Raw genomic sequence first — 23611 nt, 5'->3', positions numbered from 1 at the left:
TCTTTTTTTTTGTTTCATAACTTTTAAAAAATTGCACTTGTCGTCGTATATTACCTTATCATATTGATTACGTCACATATGCTACGTCATTATATTTCCTGTCAAGATATCAAACAAAACAGTAAGGTTATTGAAACAAGAGAAGTTTCTTTTTGAGCTAAAATATATGTTTGTCATTTTATTATTTCTTTTTTCAGACTTTTGGAACATAATTCCGCATTTTTAAAATTAAATAAGCATAGACTATAATTAACATATCATTTCTATTGACGTTTCTCACAAAGCATTGAGACTTTTTTCTCAACAATTTTTTTAACTTTTATAAATCTTTTGAAAACTTAAAATATCGTTCTCGATTATATTTTCATTCTTTATATTTATGATTGTAACATAGTTTTATATTCTAATAAGTACACGAGCATACTCATACTCAATATATTGAATCTTTTTTTTTTTTTAAATTTATTAATACAAAATCAATTGCGTAGATTTATTTTTTTGAAATCATCATTTTCATTTTCATTGTGTTTCAAAATTTTATAAATCAATATCTATCGAATAATGGGTACTTCTGAGAAGTCGAACATGTCTCGACCAAATTAAGTAAAAGGGTTATATGATTTTTTTATTGTTAGTAAATAAGAATCTATTCATTTTATAATTTATTTTAAATAATCCTCAGATAATCTTCTTTTTGTAGAATAACTTTGATGCTTCCCTTTTTAGTTCAGAGTTTGAAGTTGACTTGGATTTTGAATCAATGCAATATAAAATTCAAGTCAACTTTGAACTCTGCTTTTTATTGGATTTGCAGATTTAATGATAAAATTTAAATTGGATTTAAACAAGAATTAAATGAAATGTTTTTCTAGAAATTTCTAATTTTGATGCTTAAATTGCTGATTGTTTTGTTTTTATGCTAGGATTAACATCATGATCATGATAATATCTGAAATCGAAGATAAATTGAGTTCGTCACAATTCGCTAAGAATCAATTGAGCCTATTCTGCTTGTCTATTCAGATATATATCTAGATCATGACATAAATCAGTCAATCGTAAGGTTATTTTCTTCTAAACTTTCAAATTTTTTCAAAAATGAGCTGTAATTTACAAATATATTCCGAGAAACGTAATGTAATCATTAGGACGCCTCTACGTCAATCCGTTGACAACAAGTCATGTTGTCATGAGTGCTTTGATGGTAGCATGACGACAATTATGTCTAACTTTACTGCGAATACTGAAATTCACCAGATCTTACTATTCGGGATAATTTCTTTTTTTTTTCAAAAATTTTCAAAACTTTTAAAGTGAAAAAAAGAAATTTTTAATTAAATGAATAACTTAAATTGTATTGCGTAGATTCTTTCGCATAATTAACTATATTTAAATGCTTAAAAAAGAATTTAATTTCGAAAAAAGTTTATAATTACTTGAATCAGTCGGAAGCGTACCACACCGCATATTTAACTACTAAATTTAATTGAAAAGTAAAGTATATTCATAATTAATGTAAATATTTGCATTTAAACCTACATTCTGGATGGATTTTATAGCAAAAAGCTTTCATATGAAATGAAAATGTTCATTTATGAGTATGATTTGATAAGGTTAAATAAGATTTTTTTGTGCTGAATGTAGTTGAAGAACAATTGAACAAGTTTTCGGGTGAATCGTTAAAGGGATACAAAAAACATGCAAGCTACTTTATAAAAGAAATGAAAATATTTATCCTATCTCTCATTATTTCCCATTTTCTTACATATAAGTACATTGTTGTTTATACTTAAATTTTCGGATTCTCTTATGTAAAGTATAGAATGTTAAATTGTTTCTTTTTTAAATCTCCATGGGTAACCCGCATCATTCAGTATGATATGATTTCAAATTACAAGTATTACTTCTTCCCAAGTAATTGTTTTTCACTGTTTTTTTGAATGTCAAAATGTTTCATGAGATCAGACATCTGTTCAATTCTATTTTATGAGATAAACAAAATTTTGTGATAAACAAATTAGGCGGAACTGATAAAAACATGATTTTTGTAGACCTTGAAATAGGTGAGTAAAAGTGGTTTGGTGGTGGAATAGTTTAGTAATTTGGTACTTTAACGCCGACCTTGCGGTCATGGGTTCGAGACTCGAAAGGAGAATTTTATCACTTGCACATTTTTGAATTATATGAAGTCTGAGAAATGCTGAGAGACAGCAAGGTTTCAATCCAAAAGCTACTTTGGGTAAAACAAGAGTTTGTACAAACTAGGTGGGCCAGCTAGGTAGGAACATGATTACAGTCAGTAAGTAGCAAGTTAGTAGGTAAGTCCTAGGTGGATAGACAATTGGCAAAGTGCAGCCAACGATAGAGCCAGCTTCAAATGCCATGGACCACAGTTGATCTATATTAGGGTTTCCAGAATTCCCGTTCCCGTGAAATTTCGGGAATCGGGAACGGGAACGGGAATGGCCTTCGGGAACGGGAATATTCCCGGGTAATTTTTACTCCAAATTTTTTAAATTTTTTTTGAGAAAAATTGATAAAACTTGAATAAATATACAATGAATAATGTATATAAACACATTAGTTTTAAATTATTAATTAAAAGACATTTTTTCAGAAAAAAATTCTAAAAATTGAAAATTTTAAGTGGTTTTTTATATGAAACGGGAATTCGGGAATATTCCCGTCAGATTTCGGGAATCGGTTCCCGGGAATTCCCGGGAAAATTCCCGTTTTTGGAAACCCTAATCTATATAGCCAGCAAAGTGAGCAAATAAGCAAGCCCTTAGATACGCCTCTTCACTTTTAGCAAGGACAGCAAACAAATTTCAAGAAGAAATTTGAGTCTAAAAATTACTCAAGGGCTTTTAAAAGTAAATTTATTTACCACCTTTGGGATCACTCACAATTCGAGACGAAGATAATCTATTGATAAAATAAAACCCTCTATTAGATTCACATGTCATTCAATTATTCTAGGAAATTCAAAGCTCTAAGGAGATTAAAGAGGATCGTTTATGAAAAAAGAGAGAGATTAAATCGATTTTTCAGATAGCAGCAATGGTAAAATTGGGTAAAATATTTAAAATTTATTCACAATTCGTAATTTTTTATTTATTTTTTTTATTATAATGTGCGAATTTTGACCGAGGCGATTTCTCTTAAATTAAAAACGCCAATATGATAAATTCCATTCAGATTTTTAAGCTCGACAAAAAATAATAAAAAAAATTTTTCATTGTCTGCTTCAAAAGAATTTAATTTCAATATTTTTTACCTATGTGCAATTCATACTTTTAAAATTTTATATTTTTAAATAAAATACTTCGAAATATTCGACATGTACAAGAATTCTATAATAATAGTCATATTTGTTATATTTCTAATAAAATTTCTCATTCAAAAACTTACTCATTATTTCACTATGATATTGATTGTCAATTTCAATAACATGTAATCCTGAACAGCATAAGTCGGTTAATCGATTCGAAATTCGGCGACAGGTCGGGATGAATCTGGCATGGTGTCATATCATGCATCCGGCATGGTGCAGTGTTATGAATTTGGCATGGTGCCAGGTGGCATATTTTGAATCTGGCACGACGCCATATTTTGAATCCGACACAGTGCCATATTTTGAATCTGGCACAATATTGCAACCGAATTTATAATCGATTAACCGATTTGTGATTCAGGAATAATTAATATTTATTTATTTTTAATAAAAATACAGTTTTTTTTTTCATTCTATTGGATATGTTTTTAGCCATTTAACAATCGCTATATTGCATATATGTTACATTAATGTCCACATTTTTGTCATTAAAATAAAAATTAATCACGCAAAAAATTATATATTGTCATAGCTTAAATTATAAATCATTGTCTTTGCATAATGTGAGAGCATTTTTCAGTAAAATTAATTGAATGTAATTATGTTTGGCAGGGAATGTCCATCATCATTTAATCGATTTTCATTATCACTTCTTGCACCTTGAAATAAATTTTGAATTTTATTCTTTTTAAAAATCAATATTTTAATTTAATCAAGGGAAAGTTTTGAACTTTGAAATGACAGGAAAAGGAAAAACTTTGAAGAAAAATTCTGTCCGTTAAAAGAGCTTTCAAGAAAGCTTGAAATTTTAAAATTTAAATCTTTGTTTACATTTTGAAAATGTTTTGTTTTTCAAAATTGAGACTATTTGGACATAATTGCTTGTCATATTAATGATCTTTTGTTAGTATACAGCTCAAAAACATGTATTTTACAAGTTTTAAGCTTGGAAAACCTCCAGAAATACTTGAATTTTCAATTTTCAAGATTTTAAGAAATTTTAATATATCTAATTTCAAATTTTCACTAAAACTAATCAATTTAAAGATTTCTCATTTGAAGTTTGCCTTAAAATAATCAAAATCGTTACGTCTTCAAATTTATTTGCCGAAAAACGCTCTCAATTAAATTATTAAATCTATTTTTATAAATTTTAAAATCTAAAGCAACTCTTAAAATCCAAAAAAACAAAAATGATTAAAAAGATTCCTTTCTACGAAATTTCGATAAAATAGACGTGATTTCATCATTTTTATATACATTCTCTTTTTTGAACTTTGATGAAGCCTTTGTGGGAAAACTTCACGAGAAAAGTGTTTACTCAATAAATATTTTTGCTTCTGACTACGTGACAAAAATTTTTTCGATTTAAAATTTAATTAAAATTGGACAGAAAATGATATTTTTGTGGTATCAATAAAAAAATATGGCAGAAAAAATTGATACCAGTTAATGTTATAAATCACAAAATAAAGTACAGTAGCAATAATGATACATGGAAATGTGGAAGAAAAGTAGAAGAAGAATCACATTCTAATCTTGTAAAAGATCTTTCCATTAAAAAAGCTTAGAGAATCATGAAATTTTACAGAGATGAGGTGGCATCTGTTACAGTATTTTTCAACATATGGGGAAGCTCACATGCATCATGCGAAGAATATTTAAAGAAAGAAAATCTTTTGAGCATATATCACATCTCTTTTCTAAAATTGAATGCTATATACGGTTTACACTATGTCAAAAAGATAACATAAAGGTGCGTGAATTCATATAAAATAAGCGTACACTCATACATACATTAAAAATTATTTTTTGTTTTTCTTTTTTTTTTCTTCCTTTACATTATTAAGAAAATATTTTCTTTTAGAAAAATTTTTCTTCTCATCATTTTGCATTCCAGAGCTGTTAACTAAGAACTGGCAAATTCATACCTTTTTTTGAGCTTAAAATTTAATTGACCATTTTTTGAACTTTTTCATACATTGCCTTTTGATTTATCGAATTATTTTAAAGTTTCACATTTTTGACCTTGATTTGAACTTCAATTCAATTGTTGAACTTCCATCATAATTCAAATTTTGATCATAAGTTATATTTTGGATTCTGAATTTCGATTAAAATTCAAATTTTGAACTTTTGCAATAATTCAAATTTTGGACTTTCTTTATAATTCAAATTTTGAACCTTCGATGTAGTTCAATTTTTGAACCTTTTCAACAATTCAAATTTTGAGCTTTTGTAATAATTCAAAATTTGAACTTTTCTTATCATTCAAAGTTTGAACATCCATTATAATTGAATGTTTGAACTTCTGTTTTATTTCAAATTCTTATCAAATTATCACGAATCTTTCTTTTGTCTTTTCAAAATCAACTCTGTTTCGATCTTTTTGAGTTCAAATATCTTTCTTGGTATATTCACAAGATTTTAAAAAAAGGAAAATGATTTTACAATTTTATATATATATTTTTTGAAGAATCAAGTATCATTCTCTTTATATTTTACTTGAAGCATAAAAGTAATCATCTCAAAAATCCCATTTAAAAGTTACTTTATCATGGTCTAACATTTGTTTCTATAGGCGTGTGTTTTTTACAAATAAAATCTAATCAAGATCAGCAAAAAAATAAGAGTAAATAAAATAGAAAGTGACATTGTTAAGGAATGAGTGGGTTAAGGATGAAATGGCACCATACATTAATCAAATTAACTTTTGATATTCATGAAAGTGTTAAGGTTTTTATTACAAACAATCTATTATATCCGAATGTCAAATAAACTAATTTGATATTCATTGACATGACATTCATGTTATGTAAGGTCCTAAAATTTACTTTTTGTTTTATATTTTCTGTATTCAAAAATAAATTTTATATATTTTGTCTTTTTTCTATTTTATTATTAAATTAGATATTCTGAGAAGTTACTGAGTTAGAAACTATTGTATCTAATACGTAATATGTATGTTCCGCCTACATACACAATTCACTATTTCCTATTTTAAGTAAAAGTTTATTTTCTTTCATCCTTTTTGTCATAAAACTTTATTAATAGAGATCAAGCAAAAGAAAAGTTTGTTTCTAGTTAGTTAATTTCTTTATAAATGCTAAGTTGTTTCTTAGACAGACGATTATTGAAATTGGTCGGAATAATTCTCTATCCAGAAAACTTTATATCCATCACTTTTGTTTGGTTTAGTTTTGTGATACTTCTTCAAAATTGTAGTTTAATTTGAAAATTTGATCGTTCACTTACGTTCAATTACATTCATGAGGAGTGTCGAGTGAATCTGATTTAAACCATGAGAATTCCGAGAGTTGCATAAACAATCGAAATTCTGAGGATTCCACTATTGTTCATTTTAGAGAAATTTGTCGAAACTGAGACTAAATTCATACGAAATCCAGCAATAAAGCCAGCTTTAAGGAGAATTCTAAGGGAGTTCATGGATCGCAATTGATCTGTACGATTAGCAAAGTTAGTTAACAAGATTCTTCAAGAAACCCTATAAATAACCCCATAAATACAACTTCCCAAGATTCTTACTACAATTTTGAAGAACAATTCAAACTCAACAAGTGGCGTCTCTTTGTTATTCAACATAGTTGATCATTTCTGTGTAAATTGTCTTTAGGCCGTTTGTCTACTTTTTCATTTGTTTATAACATTTAATATTATTTATATACTCTTCATTATCAAATAATAAAATTGGAAGTGACTTTAAAAAAAAGCAATTAATTTGGAATGTTAAGTAGCTACGAACTTAATTATCTTAAAAAAAATTCAACTTTCCTATTTCAGTATAATTAGATTAGCTAAGAATATAAAATATATGATTCATCTACAGAGATATGCATTTGTTAGCAAAGAAGTTAAGTTCTTTGTAGTTGTCTTTTAAGAATAAAGTAGAATAAATATTAATTCTTCATTTATTGTCGATTATCGATTTTAATTTTTGACTTGCCCACTTCGAATACGACGACTATTATTTCCAATTATACAATTTTAATTGACAATCAACCGAACTTGATGAAAATCAATTTTGAACAACAATAATGAAGATGACTTACAGGACATGAAGATTTTCACAACTCTTTGATTTCGTAATATCAAGTTGATTGAAGCAAATTTTTTGTAGAATTTCTTTAGCAATATGCAAAGAAGAATGTGTTCGAGAATTTTTCAGCTTTGATGCTGATTGCTTCTTTTCTCTCGTTTCCTTTAGTCGGATCTTTTTTAGAAGAAAAAATATACATAAAATTAATGATTATATTGTCAAGATGTGTAAGGAGCTTTATACGTTACCTGTTTGAGAATACCAACTAAAAGTTCATCAACATTATGCTGAATACCGCTTGATGTTTCAATAAACTTAACTTCTCGACTTGCTGCTAATTGCTTACCTTCTGTACAATACAATATACATGATAATAATTCATTACACTTTAACAATTAATATAGTCAATAGTTTATGTTATAGTACACTTATTGACCGGAGAATCATAATATTACCTTGTGTTGTAATAGCCCTTGAGCGTGCCAAATCAGCTTTATTTCCTGCAAGAATAACCGCTTTATCCTTTGTAATATTTTCCCTCCATAAATAATTGAGAATTTCCTCCGCAACTCGAAACGAGCTTTTCTGTACAATTGAATAAACTATGACGCATGCATGTGGCTCGTATGTTGATAGAGAATTTTCAACCTGTTGTTGTTGTATACATTATAATTTAAAATTTTATGACATCAACTTACTTTGATATATTATGATAATCTACTTACACTCATTTCGATTGCGGGATGGTCAATGAATATTAGCTCTGATTCCTCGTCGTCAAGTAATATGCTTACGGTCTTCTCGCCAAATTCATCATCAAGTGATGCGTCGTAGGTGTGCATATATTCTGAAGTCATAAACTGTCATAAAGTAAACAAGAAGAAGAATAAAGGAACATAAATTCATAAGTTGTTCGTCATCAAGCTTTTGAAGTCGTGTACACACCTGATTTACCAACGCTGAGGCAGGAATTAAATTAAAAGTTAAATTTGAAAGTGTAATCGGATGTAAAATGAACATTAAAAGTTTTGAATTTTATGAATCACTTACCAGTTTTTCCCGTTCCTGAATCACCCAACATAACAACCCGATATCTTGTTGGTGGCGTTGGTTCGGAATCACTGCTATTCGATTCATCGCCTCCAGTATATCCGCCACAACAAGATCCATCGAAAGGTGAACGTTCACTTAATCTGCATAAAAGAAAAGAGATGAATGAAGGATATGTAGTAGCATAGATAATATGTATGATGTTGTAAAAGGGACAGCACAGAAATGATTAATGATGTTATCCAAAAACAGAACCTACTCAATGATAAGTTACAATGAACATTTTTTGTGACTTGTGATGTATTTAAGCTGTCCATTAACCAAATACAAAAGGATATCAGCATCAACAATTTTGGACCTTTCAGGAAATCAATAAATCAGGAAGTGGAAAATTTGAATGCGCAATACTTTTAATTAAATTACATTTTCATTATGTCCATCAATTACTCCTTTTCTATATTTTATGTAATTTAATTTTTCTACTCGATAAAATTGTTAGTGATAATTTAGAGAGGAAAAATCTCGATTGGAACTTATTAATTATCAGTAAAATTGAATTTGAAGAGTTTCAATTTCAAAGTAAACTTTATATCAATTTACTCGAGAGAAATAAACGTTTAACTTGAATTATCTTGATTTTTTATGACTCAAAGTTTAAGAAAACTTTAATGTAAAGGAACTCGTAATGAAGTCAATGTACTAAAGTTACAGTTTCTATTGCTGTACTTCAGAAAAATGCATTATAATGGGATTTAATGTGGGAATCTACGTTTAGACATTTGATGTACAATATGATATCGTTATGCATTCATGTATCCATTTTTTGTAGTCAGGATCGTAGTCAAAGAAGTGGAAGAGGAAGAGGAAGAGGTGAGGGCGAGTGTTTAACCTAAGGGCTCCGGATGTGAAAGGCTTCCCGGATAGTCTGGGTTTCGAGAATTTGTCCGAGACTACGCGGATAGTCTCAGTATCGAGAATTTGTCCGAGACTTCGCGGATAATCTCGGTCTTGACAATTTGTCCAAGACTCCGCGGATAGTCTCAGTTTCAAAAATTTGTCCAAGATTCTCCGTATGGTCTTTCACCCCTGACTACATCCCTATTCATAGTAAATAAAATCCCTTAAAGCTAACGACTTTACTATGACATTTTACTTATTGATCATAAAGATTCCATAATTAATGAGACAAATTGATTCTTGTGTCATAATTTAGCACTTTTGATATAAGACAGTGATTACAGAACATTATCATAATTATATCAGACATCCATTAACGTCCAAATGACTCAATGTATTATGTTCCGAAATTTATATTGATTTATACAATAACAGATTTCTAGCTAATCATTATTGATTTCTAATGTGGGTTTGTTATAACTTATAAGTTTCTATGATATGCTGAAGTTTTCCAGTATATTGACCTACCTCAATATTGATAGCAAACATAAATAAAAGGATAAAACCGAGAGAAAATCAGAAACAAATAATGCTTTAAAGCATCTGCACAAGAAATAAATGGAAAAGCATACTTTGATTTATATTTGTTTAACATTCGCGATGTCAGAAACCAAAATTGTTGGGTAAACATCATTGCTGTGTGTATATTTTTATGTACATATATTGTATAATAAAAGAGTTTATCAGAAATGAAATTTACATAAAGAGTACAGAGTTAGTTGAAAAAAAAATGTTGAAATATTCTATTTACTCTTCTTCTTGTGATCATCAATCTCACTTTCCCTTCCAATTCCACTATATTTACAAACATATAACAGGAAACTGGTGGAAAAGATAAAATATTGAAGGAAGATTGAATTGATATTAAATTCTCGGATAGCGAGATGGAAACGAGAAGAGAGAAATAAAAAATAATGTAATTACCCCTTTAGTAATTAACTCTCTTGATGATGTTGCTTTCTAATTAACATTTCTCGTATTTATACTTCTGTGCAGATGATATAAATTATTCAACATTTTCATAATTCCTACTCTGTACTTGTGTGATTCAAACTTGTACTTTTTGCATTTTATTAAAGGATCAGCTGTTAAACCGTTTTTAGCACACAGTTATTAAATGATGTGTTTAAATGAGAATGTTGTTTGGTATCGGAAAGAGTGTGTGGGTTTTTGAAGTCAGTTGACTTGCGCCGGACTACGTCTATAACTATTCTAACCCTAAAAGGCAATGAGCGCCCATACCATGCGTCGCATTATGCCAATATGTCGCATGACGGTGCCATGCAAGTGTACTCATTGTCTTCTAGGATGAAATCAGGGTCCGGAGAAATTGAGGATCAACTCTTCATTTCCCTTTTAGACCAAATAGGTCAGACACATCCTTGTCCTCCAATCACCCCCAAAATAACTTTTTGGATACAACTCTGCATAAACTTTACTTGAAAGTGAATTAATCCTTTAAAGAATGCGTCACATCAATTCAAATGCTAATTTTATTAAGCTGAGTAATTCTTAAAAGCTTTTATACCAAAAATACTCTACAGAACCAAATTCGTTAAAAAAGTTAATTGATGCAAATTAATTATGGTAGAAGCAGCATTTAACTTCAGTAAATTGTAGCACAGTGTAAGTATTAATTTGTAGCTTCAGAAATGGATTTTTAAATCCTATTAATTTTCAAAATAGCAACCTATAGACATAAATAATTAATCGCAATACGAAGCTCTAATTTAAAGGCACTTCATTTAACTCGTCCACGTGCTTGTAACTGTCTCATCTTGTACATATCTAAGTACAAATGTTTTATGGCTTGCAAAGCGGTCATGTACAAATTGTAGCACCAGCAAAAAAAAAGTGTTAACGGAACCATGTAAACATGTCGAACGTGATGAAATAACTCTTCGTTGTTTAAGCATTTATCAAAGCTTACTGGGTATAAGTGTTGATTAACATTCGATGCTATTTTCTTCTACTGTTTGTGACAAATTTGACTAACAAGGGATATACTGCGATAAATCTTTTAAATTAAAGTCTTAGAGATATTTTGTATTAATTTTAACATGCTAGTAGGCAAAGAGAATGCTGTAGAAGCAGAGTAGACTAAAAGCAACACTTGCTAGCATGCTCATCTAGGATATTTGAGGTATGCAAGCTCTCGAGAGCACGTCCTTTGTCTATTAAAGGAAATTTGTTGTTATCACGTTCATTTGTAATTCAAATTATTTATACTTTTTACATAGTTGTATACCCCTTTTTCATAATTTCTATTTTTGCATTTCTTAGTAAAATCAAGACATAAACAGACTTAAAAGCTCATTTTCGCAAAAAACAAATCGATAACAAGGCAAAATCTGCTTAATTAGAGCATCATGTTTTGTGGATCACCAACTTGATGACATAATAATAAACCCCACATAACAATCAACATTCAAATCAAATATAAAAGGTTGGGAATGAGTAAAGAATATCGATAAAATGAGAGAGAATAAGGAAATCATACTGTGAAAATCCCCATGCGACTGGAAAATTTAAATAATGAACCGAAAGCAAACAACAGATTGCTTTTTACTTCCGAAAATGCGTTCTTGCTTTTGTTTATCGTAAAGATTTATTTATAGTCGGAAAAAATACCTTTCTCAAGCTATTATCAGATAGACACAAAATGATGATATTACTTTCTGTCTTAAAATAAACAAACACGAGGCAAAAAGGTGGACGAGAAATTTAATATGAAGGAATGAGTTGATATCTGTTGATATCTCTTACGCTTCCCTAACTAAGTTATCATAGAATAATTATAATAAATCAAAATTTAATCATAACATAACAGAATGATAAGCCATGAAAAGAAGCTTTTTTCACATTTCAATGATTGATTGGTATATAGACACAATTTTTTGTTTTGCTTCGTCGTTATCTTCAGCATATCGCTGTACATCAAGTTCAATACAGTTTTATCCTCGAGGGATTTTACACCACTAAATTATCTTTTATTTCATTTCTTTTTTTTCATGTATATGTCTTCATATACGTACACATACAATATATGAAGTTACACATATATTGGAAAATATAAACATAGTTGTTTATGAGCTTCACAAGATAAACACAGTTCATACATACATAGAACATAAATAGAAGTCTTTAACTTATTCTCAGTAGAATTAAAGGTTAAATTCTATGATAGTAAAATTATAAATTCATTGCTGCATTTTGTAATTGAAAGCTTGTTATGCTTTTCCATGCTAATTCTGTGACTTTTTTAATTCATTTAAAAATGGATCTTGTTCTTTGACATATTACATCTCCTTAAAATTCTTTTCATACATTTATGTGAATATAAAAGTAAATATGATGACATATTTCAATAGCTTATCATATATGAACAGTCAATTGAAGTTTATGTACGTTACAGAGTTGATGAATATCTTTCCGAGACCAGAATTCGAGAGGAATTTCTTTTGGAAAGAAGCTTTTCGTAGAAACAGTATTACATTAGGTATTGGAAATTGACAAGCGATAGAGCCAGCTTGAGGCGTCATCTAAGGATGCCGATGGATCATAATTGATCCGTACGACCTTCAATTTAAGTAGAAATCATGGGAAATGCTTGATTTTTTTCTGTGGGGAAATAAGCATTTCCAATATTATTAAATTCAAAGATTGAAGTTGACTCGGATTTTGTATGAAAAGTCAACCCGACTCTATATGCGATTCGCCCGAGTAGCACAAGTTAGTTAATCGACTTAGAAACTGTCATCAGGCTGTTGTAACTCAGATATGCAATTTGGTTTGAACCAAGTCAGAGTCAAGCCTGCCTGGGGTCGAATTTTAGATGAATTATCCGAATTACTCTTGGATTGATGATGTTAGCGATGACACAAACTAATGAAGGGTATGGATTGCAATGGATCTGTACGGTCTGCGAAGCAACTAGGAAAGTATTCGTTTTGCTCTATTCGGGTCGAGTAATCCTCCGGCTGTTATTAATGAATGGATTTTCCGGTTTGGAAGTGATTTTGCTTATTTCCTTACAGATACTTCTCTATTTGTCCATGACCAAAGCCAATACCAGAAGAATGTTCAAGAAACTATATCCAAAGATAACATCCAGAATTCCATTTAAAGAATAAACTTTAAACATTCCTTATGAATTATTTTCCAGCATTTTTCTTGGAATGTATTTCAACCCTGTATGGAATTCACATTGATGAAAATGTATTTTCAATAAAGCAAATGTGAGTGAGAGAAGAAAACCAATTTTCCTTTCCATTCTTTCAATTCTACTTAAAATCCATTTTTCTGTATCATAAAATTTTCTTTCCTGTCAATTTTCATGCATCATGTTAGAAACAATTTAACCGAAATTTTCTCTTTTTTTCTCGGATGAAATCTTCAATATAATGTGAAGTGAATGACATTGAATGAAAGAAAAGATTAGATATTTAATATACAAAAGGAGTCATCGCCAGAAGGAATTCAAGATGAAACTTTCTGACTATTAAATTTAAACTGTATGCTATCTATTCTATTAGGCTCCTCATCATCAGCAATTGATCACGAAAATCGAGAAAAGAGTTTTTTTTTTGAGGACAAAAATGTTTTTGAATTTGAATTTTCCTTCCGGAAAAAATGAATATAAAGACAACAGAAATCATCTTCACTTCGGCATCTTCTTATCTTCATGGGTCGATTAAAATTTGATTTGGGAGCAAAAAAGTTTTAGATGGGAAAAAAATGATAAATTTTTTTGCTATGGGGTCGCTATGATGTTATGTAACGCTATGCTGACGGATGAGAATATAAATCAGAATTTGGAGACGATTTGAATGTAATTTGTATTTGGGTCGACATTTGAATGCAGAATTTGAGTTGAGTTTGAACTCTGGTTGGAATTCGGAGTGGACAAAAATTTGTTATGATTAATTAAAGGCATATGCGTAATTGGCAAAGGGCAGCCAATGATAGAGCAAGTTTCAGATGCCAACTAAAATATGTACAGACACCCTGTGCTGTTCAGGTTTCTTAAAATCTTGTCTATTCAACTTTTTGAACTTTCAAACGAATCCTTTGAAAATTTTCCCATAATATAATTTCTATCTCATATAAATGCAGACTTTTATACCACATGCGAGAGAGATGATATGAGTACATAGATAATACAGCACATAACACACAAATTATGTGGCCATTGTGGTCATGTCAGTGTAAAAATAATTAAATTTTGAAAATGAATGAGCCTTAAAATCCTCCGATTATAATTTTCTTGAATTCTTAATTCTGATTTAATTATTTTTTAATAAAAGAAGTGAAAAAAATTCAATCAATTATTCAGCACAGACACAAAAAGTTGTCCCTTAATAAATTTATTCCCCCGCAGGACTTTTTTGTATTTTTAACTTAAAATAATTCAGATTAAAAATTTTAAATTTGAACAGCTTGGAAAAAATTAATTTAAATATTAAAATTAAAAGTTTTTTTTTCAAATTTAAATTTTTTGCGTTAAACTTCATAAATATCACGTTCGTATTTAATCTCTAAAGTAATCCATCAAAATGGGTTCAATAACTTGCAGTACATCCCACAATAAAGGTAAATGATTTGATAAAATTACTATAATTTTGATTTTTTTTTCTATGTGGGTTAAACCTTATCTGATTCCTTTTATTACAAAAATGGAAGAAAAATCAAGTCATTCTAATCGTAATATACACTTTTATATTGTGTGCTACGCCTGACAATTATTTATGATGAGTTCGCATAAAAAACAGTTCGGAGATATGGGCTTTATAAATGTCGAAAATTACCTAATTTTCTTTTCAGTCTTCCTTTTTTTGTTCAGAGCTTATGGTGGAGATGATGAGATTAAAGAGATCAGTGAAAAATTTTCCCATGAAATATTGCTTTATCAACTTTATAAATCTGATATTTTTTCGAATAGAAACACAAAAAAAAGTTTCAGTATGATTGGCAGCATGTAAAATGATATTTTTTTACATTTTGATTCTTATTTTTGATGTAATACTTTAATTCGGATAAATTGAATAAATTTCAAGCCTAGTTCCTTGAAAAAGCAAACAATGTTTATGTTCTGCTGCTTCCTGATTGTATGTAAGATCGAATAGCCTTCCCCGAAGTAGCATGCATTGCACAAATTGCTTAATCGATCAAAAATCTGGCCCGTACCGTGATTTTGACTTTTGTGTGGGATTTGATTTAAATTTGGCATCATGTTATTATCACACCGGCTTGGTGCTGGAATTATGATCGACGATTACGTAACTTCCAAAAAATTGACCAAAAAAGTAATATTTAATTTCTAAGAAAGTTTTGAAGGTTAACAGCAACATTATTAAATAAAATAAAATATAAAGGACATTACAATGAAGAAGACATGGCACATATTTTGACACGCATTAGCAGATTGAAAAAATGATGACCAAAAAAAATTTGTCAAATGGGGGAAGCCTCATTTCATTCAATTATTTTAACATAATTGACGTGCCCGAAATTAGATACAAAATTTAATAGCAAAATTCCATAAGATGATAATTGTGACTCTATAGACGCATCTTAGTCATAAAGTTATATTAAAAATCTTTTTCTATATCACATTACAGATCTACCCAAAAGGAACTTTTTCATCCCTCTCTAAATTTTCTTTTTCCAAAGTTTTAATGCGCTGTCCTCGCGGAAAAAAGTGACAACAAATTATGATTATGTTAGGGATAATGCCATTACTGCAAAAATTACATTTACGTTGCTTACATAAAAACCCAAAATAAATTTAAAAGTTCTCTTAAAAATTTCACTCGTAAATTTTAACGCTACGACTAGCTACAAAAAGCTTACAAGGTAGATACAAGGTGTAAATTCGATTACGAGATTGTAAAAAAACATAATGATTAGCTTGCTTGTGTACTGAGTTTTGAGGCAATTGCTACAAGGTAGAATGATTAATTTTTATGTAAATTGAACTTTCTCACCAAACATTTTTGATGATTTAATTTTAGATATAATTAATTTAACTCATAAATTATTAAAGCTTTTTTGTTCCTTCTCGAGAATATTGTTTTTATTATTTTGAGACTTATGATGGCTCGTTTAATTTAATGAATTTCTCTCCCAAAAAAAATACTGAAGAGCTTTCAACTTTTTTAATTAATTACTTCTAAGAAAAAGATTTTTTTTTTATTCGTTCCTCTTGCCAAATTCGCTTACAATGAAAATAAATCTTTATATTTCTCTCATTTTGCTCACTTGATTTCACAACGAGAGCACAAATAAAATTGATATCATTGTGATGATAAAAGCAGATTAACCTGAAATACGGAAAAATGAAAAGAGAAATGAATACAAAAGTATAGAAAAAAATGTACTGAAAATCTCCCTTTTTACCATCACGAAATGATCTCATTTGTAAATCATAGCAAATTCATAGTCGATTATATCTTGTTTGCGGTTGTAATTATCCTAATTGCTACTCTACGGTTTAATGAGAAACTATTCTTAAAGCTTAATTTAAAATGTAGAGCTTTAATGCAGAAACTAGCAAATACAAGCATGTACAGCAATGGAAGGCAACCTGTGTACTGCGGGGTATGTCATAAACCGAATGATGTGTGCGGTTTCGGTCTTGGATTAACACCATAATGTACAGTGGCTCACCACTGATATACACCATGACATTACCTCAAATGTTGAAATAATCTCAAAATATTTTCATTTAAATATTGATCAGAAGAAATTTGCACCATCGGAATGAACCTCTTCGGTATTGCCTTCAATATTTCCAATAATATAAACAACTTTAAAGTTATTATATTTATGGGAATCTTGAGACTTTAAAAAGCTTTTCTTTGTAAACGACATGTATCCTATGATACCATAGAAAGAGCCTTTTCCAGAATACTGTATGGAAAATAAACAACCGCAAAGAAAACTAAGCCTAACATGAAAAATAAGAATTGAAAGGAAAATGTCTCTTTTTTACAAAAAGTATTTTCATTTCCCGAACAGCACAAGGTGTTAGTGAAGATTAAATTAGATTGGGTTTTAAGACAAAAAATGCAATTCTCGGAGCTGTGCCACTCGGGTTTCATATTTAAGGTACGGTACATTGTTGAAAATACAAAAAAAGACAGCAAATCATAAAGTAAATATTTTTTTAAAAATTATAACGTAAGTAAAGTGTTAGAGCATATAACATATTCTAGTTTATACTGTAGATCTTAGTAAAATTCAAGTTATTTTAATAAAGCTTATTTGCATTACTAAGTAAATGCAAGGATGGGTTTTATTTTTGAGCATAGAATAATAATCCACAAAATTAGTCTAACTTAAGCACATTTGAATTCTCTAATCTTGAATTTCCTTGCAAAATGTAAGCAGCAGTCTTCTAAAAATACGCAACTAATATAAAATCAGGTTAATGCACCTTGTAGACTGTATCAAAGATACATATACGACACGTTAAATCTCAGATATCTGTCACATCTGTTTAAATGTTTAAAAATGAAAATATATAGAGTTTTTCCACTTAGAGAACATGGAAGGTGTGACACACTTACACGTATGCAAATGATTTAGCAAAAAAAGAGGAACTGTCACCATATAATATGGCATAAAAGTATGATTTATGGAATGAAAAAAAGAAAAAAAGAAAAAAAGAGGGAAATGTAAGGATATAAATCCCTTTTCACATCCAATTTATAAAATCATTCGGTTTCTTTCATCAAAAAAAAGATATAAATTACAAAACGGAGATGACATTGAATGAAGAATCATCAGAACATCAATCGAAAATTTTGTTTATTTAGAAAAAAGAAAATTTTCAGCATATAAAATATGTAAATTTACATTTTTAACGTATATTCTATGATGTATGATGATATAAAGTGTCATTTGATGTGTTATAATAAAATATTAGTGGCAAAATAGTGACAAATATATGTGACATTGCATGGATTTTGTCTGAACGACATTTTTTATGAAAATTCAAGATTTTATTGCCACAACTAGATGCAATACATACTTTAAGGTTAAAAGTCTTTACTTTCCATCAACGGAAACAAATTTCATTTACTGTTAAAGACTTTTATTACCTTGTTAAACATAAAAATGACGTTAAAATTATGTACTGACATAATTGTGAATGGAAGGCTGCTTTTTATAATTTCTGTATTTTTTTAACCTTTTAAAAATATTGTTTTCAACAGCTTTTTTTCTTGTAACTTTATCCCCTTAAATGTTTCTTACAAATTTCTCTCATCTTTTTCTTTATTTCTCTTTAAGACTTTTTTTTTCTTTCTTCCTCATTTTTTTCCCCAAACACTGTTGCGCACGCATATCATAACTTGAACTTTGAGCTTTTTGATTTACAAGTGAAAATGAAGATTTTGACAGATGCGATTTTTCATATTAAGCATTAAAAACAATTCACGCTGTTTTCTTGTTGATAACATTTTGCAGCGTTGAAAAATCCGGAAGAAATCATAAATTTCCATTAACCCATTTCAGTTTATAGTATTTGAAACATCACGTTTCGGTCGTATTTTTTATTCGTGGTGTGAATCTAATTGAGCTAGTTTTTTGAGTCCCGACCGAAACCGTGTATTTTTAACCATTAATAGGCTTTATGTGCTTTTTTCATTCAAAACGTTTTAATTTTTATGAAACATTAATCACCAGGAGGCAAACATCAAAAGCGACGTTAATGGGAGGTTTTGTAACTGTGTTTACAGTCTACTTTGCATTAATAATAAGCTCCATACTGATTATAAATAATTTTTGATGTTTATTCTTCAGAATTCAAAGGGAAACTAAAATTTTATATGAAAAAAGGGTATTAAACTATGTACAATAAATATTATTCAAATTTCAAATTAACGTTATAACAGAAAATGTCTCAAAATGAACAATGAGAAGGGGTTCTAAACTATGTATGTACAATAAATATTATTCAAATTTTAAATGAACGTTATAGCAGAAACTACTTCAAAATGTACAGCTCGGTCGTATTAATTTGTTACTAAGGTTTTGACACCCTCAAAAAAGTATTTTTTATGTTCACATTGTTGATATGTTTTTTATCGTGATTATATTTCACAACTGATATGTAATTAATCATTTTTGATCATACGATAAAAAAGCAAAATGTTAACGTATAATGAAAGTAATGATTTAGCAAACAATTTACGCATAAAAAACAAATCAGAGACTTTTCTCATCATGTACGGTTAAAGAACAAAAGAAATAAACTCTAATTCGTAAATTCATTAAGGAAATGACGATGATGGTGCGAAAAACTTAAGTAATGAATGATGAAGAACAACTTATGCTTAGAAAATTATCTTCATTGAAGATCCAAAATGTAATAAATTAAATATTTAGTAAGAAAATAGCTGTTTGGGATGATTATAATATTTTATTTATTTATAGCTTTGTCAGCAGTTTCATTTACCACTTTGCACCATAGCAAAATTAGATTTTTTTGCGTGTAATTTAGCAGCAATCGATAAAGAATATTTGTCAACACAAGTGTTTCTTTCCCACCATCAGTTTTTGTAAAGGAAACAGAAATTTAGTGCCATTTTTACAAATTTAATAAAGATATTTCTCTATTCCGTGTTAATTATATTGCTGAAGTGTTTTAATAATTAATTGATTCAGTCATTAATAAGTCTAATAATATATTCGTAAATATATTTCAATTGAAGTAATTAGGACATTATCATTTTACTGTTATCTCTAATTTCTGTCCTTCCACGAATCAATTCTGATAGTTAAGTTACACCTGAATCAAATGCCACTTGTATGTACGTACATGCAATATATAAATTCACTTTTTTTGTTAAACAAATCTAATTGCTTACAAATTGCTACACAAAACCATATGTTCCAATTTTATTTTTTATTGATTTTACTTACTTGCTAGTTGTAGAATTGACAGATGTGTTACTTCTAGACCGACGTGATATGATTGAGTCACCACAGTTGACAACTGTTCCTTTACTGATTGAAAAAGTTCGTAGACGATATAAGTCTTCACTAACTCGAGGATTGTATGGTGTATAAGGTCGATCAGGTAAAGAACAAACACGTGGTCTAATATGGTCTGGTACTATAGAAACAAGATAATAGATAGACATGAAGTCTTTTAACAATAAAAAGAATCATCTTTCGTCAGACATACCCGGGAGCTCCAAGAAATTTGATGTCCTTCTCTGACGACCACGTTGAGTTTGTTGAAAATTTGCAAGCGGTCCAATGTCTTCATTTGAACAATTTGTGTGCTGTGATAATACACTCTCTCTTGAACCCCGACGTGAATCTCTTTTCTCCATTAAATAAGCTAGTCCACCTTTTGAACTACCCCGTCTTCTATGTTTATAATTGTGACCGTGTGATGTGCCTGACAACATAACATTCTCATTGTCATCACTATTATTTGTTAAATCACTTGTTGATTTTCTGTGTCTTAATAGTTGCGTTGCACTATCACTGCATGTTCTGTCCACACTTTTCTTGTCGGATAATGTTGAGTGACTATTATGCAAAGCCTGTTAATGAGAATTATTAGATAATTAAATTCTTTTTTAAATCAAGACTGATTCATGTTTACAAAACAAATAAAAGAGAAAAAATCATCATAATGCAGTAATCTAAATATGGAAATAAGCAAGAATTTATCAGAAATTGAAATCCCAGACCGAAAAAAATTTCATTTAGATGTATTTAACTCTGTCTATCACGCGAATAACCATTTTTTTTTGAATAAATATTTGATGAGTAAACATGAAATTATTTTTAGATTAAATTATCTGATTCCATTTAACTCTCGGTTTTAGAATTGAAAAATTAACCCACTTTAATCCTTAAATCTCATCAACGTGGTAAAATTAGAAGAAAAAAAAAAATGAAATTTTCCGGTGAAAATGTTGAAAAACAAATTTTCATAGCTGGAATTTTCGTGTGATACACCCACCCTATAGCCAGGATTATTTGTTATATTTATAGCATGTCGCCGACGATGTAAATCTAATGAAAGATTCTCTTGAGATGTTATGACTTCGTCATCCTCTTCGCCTATTTTCTGACACATCGACTTCGGGCGATTTGCTTGAGAATGTTTAGATTCCATTGTTGTGCCTGTAACAAATAACGGATAAGTGAAATATATTCAAATATGGATATTGTATTATAATTACATGATGCAGTTGTGGCCATTGATAGACCAGATGATGATGGAGATGGCAGTGGTGATTCAGTAGTTCGTGAGCAATTAGTTGATTGTGTTATTAAGCTTGATGTTTCTAAAGATTTGTTAATTATAATAGGTTCAGTTCTCATCTTACTACTATTACCATCTGATATGGTGATTGACATTCTTCGTCCCGGAGTATTTGTCTCATATAATATTGTTGTGCTGTTCGTATATTCATCTAATGATGACACACCGTCTGGTGATACATTGTAATGTCGTTTCTTCATTATTTTACTTTTTCTAGGACTGCACGTTGCAAAAAATACTGTATTATCTGCAAATGGTGACATCAATGGCTTATCATTGTCATCATTTTTATTGATGCCATAAACTTCACTTTCATCCGTTGTAACATCTTTATTTATTATTTTTGGGTCTTCAATTTCTTGTGTTTTAAGCGGTAAACAATATTCAAATTTTTTAATACCTAAACGAAAACGAGAGAATGGAATTAATAATGACAACAATGTTGAATGGAATGAATTGTCGACAAAAACAAAAAAAATATGAAAATGGTTGATTTTAATGACAATGAAAGGATTATGTTGGATTTTGTGAGAAACATAAAAATAAGGAACAAACTTTGATGGAGAGAAAATGGAACAAAGAAAGTTTTCATAAGACTGTTCACACAAATAGCTAACCTGAGCCTTCAAATTTAGGACTAACCGCACCATATTCAAATTTTTTCATTGGCGAAGTAAGTATTGAAGGTGCTGAGTCAGATGTTGATGAATCTTGATAATGATGATGATTACTAGCAACAGATTTTAATGGAGATCTAGAATATTGTGGTGTTGTTGATAATTCAAATTCAAATTTTTGTGAGTTTGGTGATTTTGGGGATTTAGGAGATCTTGATGATACAGCCATGTAATAAAGTCCAGGATCTGACATTTGATGCATTGTAGTTGGTAACGAATATTGACTATGTTTAGCTTTTCTATTTATATTACTAACATTCTTTTTCACAAAACTTGTGTTTCTTGTATCATTACTATTTCTCTCGTCAGACATTTCTCGATTTGGCTCGTATAAATTAATTGTTGGCGTTCCTTCCCACGATGATTGTTGTACTTTTGGCTTTCTAGAAGCTATCGATGGCGGCGTCGACCAAGACATTTTTTTGTCAACTGTTTCTAGGTAGAGCAAAAAGACAAAACTTAATGATACACAAAAAGGTATACAGAAAGGGAAAAAATAGATCTATATAAATGCTTTTCTGATGATTGGGTAAGCAATAAAAAGGTAAGGAAAAAGGAAAAAAAAATTCTTGTCAAAGTATTCTTCGAATGTGTTCGAATGTTTGTGACTGAATTCATTTTAGCTCAGTAAGTTCTTTTATATAGCGTCAATCTTAATAAAATATACGACAGATTAGTATTTCAATTTGCTATCCTTTATATGTATATGATATGGTCGTAAATATTGTATTCTCTGAGCATATAAAGGCTTATAAGCACTTTTTTATTAATAAAAAATGTTGCTTCTTTCTTTTGCTATCGCATAATTGTAATGATGTGTACAACAATGCTTATTAACTTATTAAAAGCTTAATTAAACAACTTCCATACAGATTTAATTATTCAGTGATGTTTATTCTTCAGAGTTCAAAATACTTTGTATATAAAGGGGTTTTCAATTATGTACAATAAATATTATTCAAATCTACAATGAACGTTAAAACACTTTCAGTCCACAGTAAGTAAATGCCACAAAATCCTTTTATTCATTACTTCACTTTAAAGTTAAACTTTCTTCACAACAATATTAAATGAAATATTCATTCACGAGATATTTCAATTTATAAAAATAACACTTGAGCTACCAACATTGTTATATGACCTTTCTCGATTAAGGTTAATGCACAAGCTCTTGCCAACAATGCATAAAGTGAATTCTAGCATGAACAATAAATATCTTAAGGCGATATTGTGAAACAAGTTTG

General features: G+C 29.4%; 1 protein-coding gene across 2 annotated transcripts; it reads right to left on the bottom strand.

Annotated features, from left to right (window-relative positions):
- Nucleotides 1-7211: 7211 nt before the first annotated feature.
- On the bottom strand, nucleotides 7212-22796 carry Rgk2 (Rad, Gem/Kir family member 2). Of its 2 annotated transcripts, XM_070642703.1 has the most exons (12): nucleotides 22308-22796; nucleotides 21764-22090; nucleotides 21608-21712; nucleotides 21385-21548; nucleotides 20593-20959; nucleotides 20328-20520; nucleotides 8442-8584; nucleotides 8337-8350; nucleotides 8117-8251; nucleotides 7847-8039; nucleotides 7640-7740; nucleotides 7212-7565 (listed from the first exon to the last, which is right to left on the bottom strand). In XM_070642703.1, exons 1-12 carry the CDS (start codon nucleotides 22783-22785, stop codon nucleotides 7401-7403), a joined length of 2385 nt encoding a protein of 794 aa, XP_070498804.1. In that variant the 5' UTR covers nucleotides 22786-22796; the 3' UTR covers nucleotides 7212-7400. The 2 variants fall into 2 exon arrangements, with proteins under 2 accessions (XP_070498804.1, XP_070498803.1); XM_070642702.1 differs by having other exon boundaries at nucleotides 21608-22090.
- Nucleotides 22797-23611: the final 815 nt, after the last annotated feature.

Source organism: Chironomus tepperi, unplaced genomic scaffold (genome assembly GCF_022539635.2).
Source record: "Chironomus tepperi strain 1889 unplaced genomic scaffold, CSIRO-AGI_Ctep_v1 contig_298, whole genome shotgun sequence".
Taxonomy (NCBI): domain Eukaryota; kingdom Metazoa; phylum Arthropoda; class Insecta; order Diptera; family Chironomidae; genus Chironomus; species Chironomus tepperi.
The sequence above is the reverse complement of the archived record's forward strand: the minus strand, read 5'-3'. Positions and strand labels throughout refer to the sequence as shown.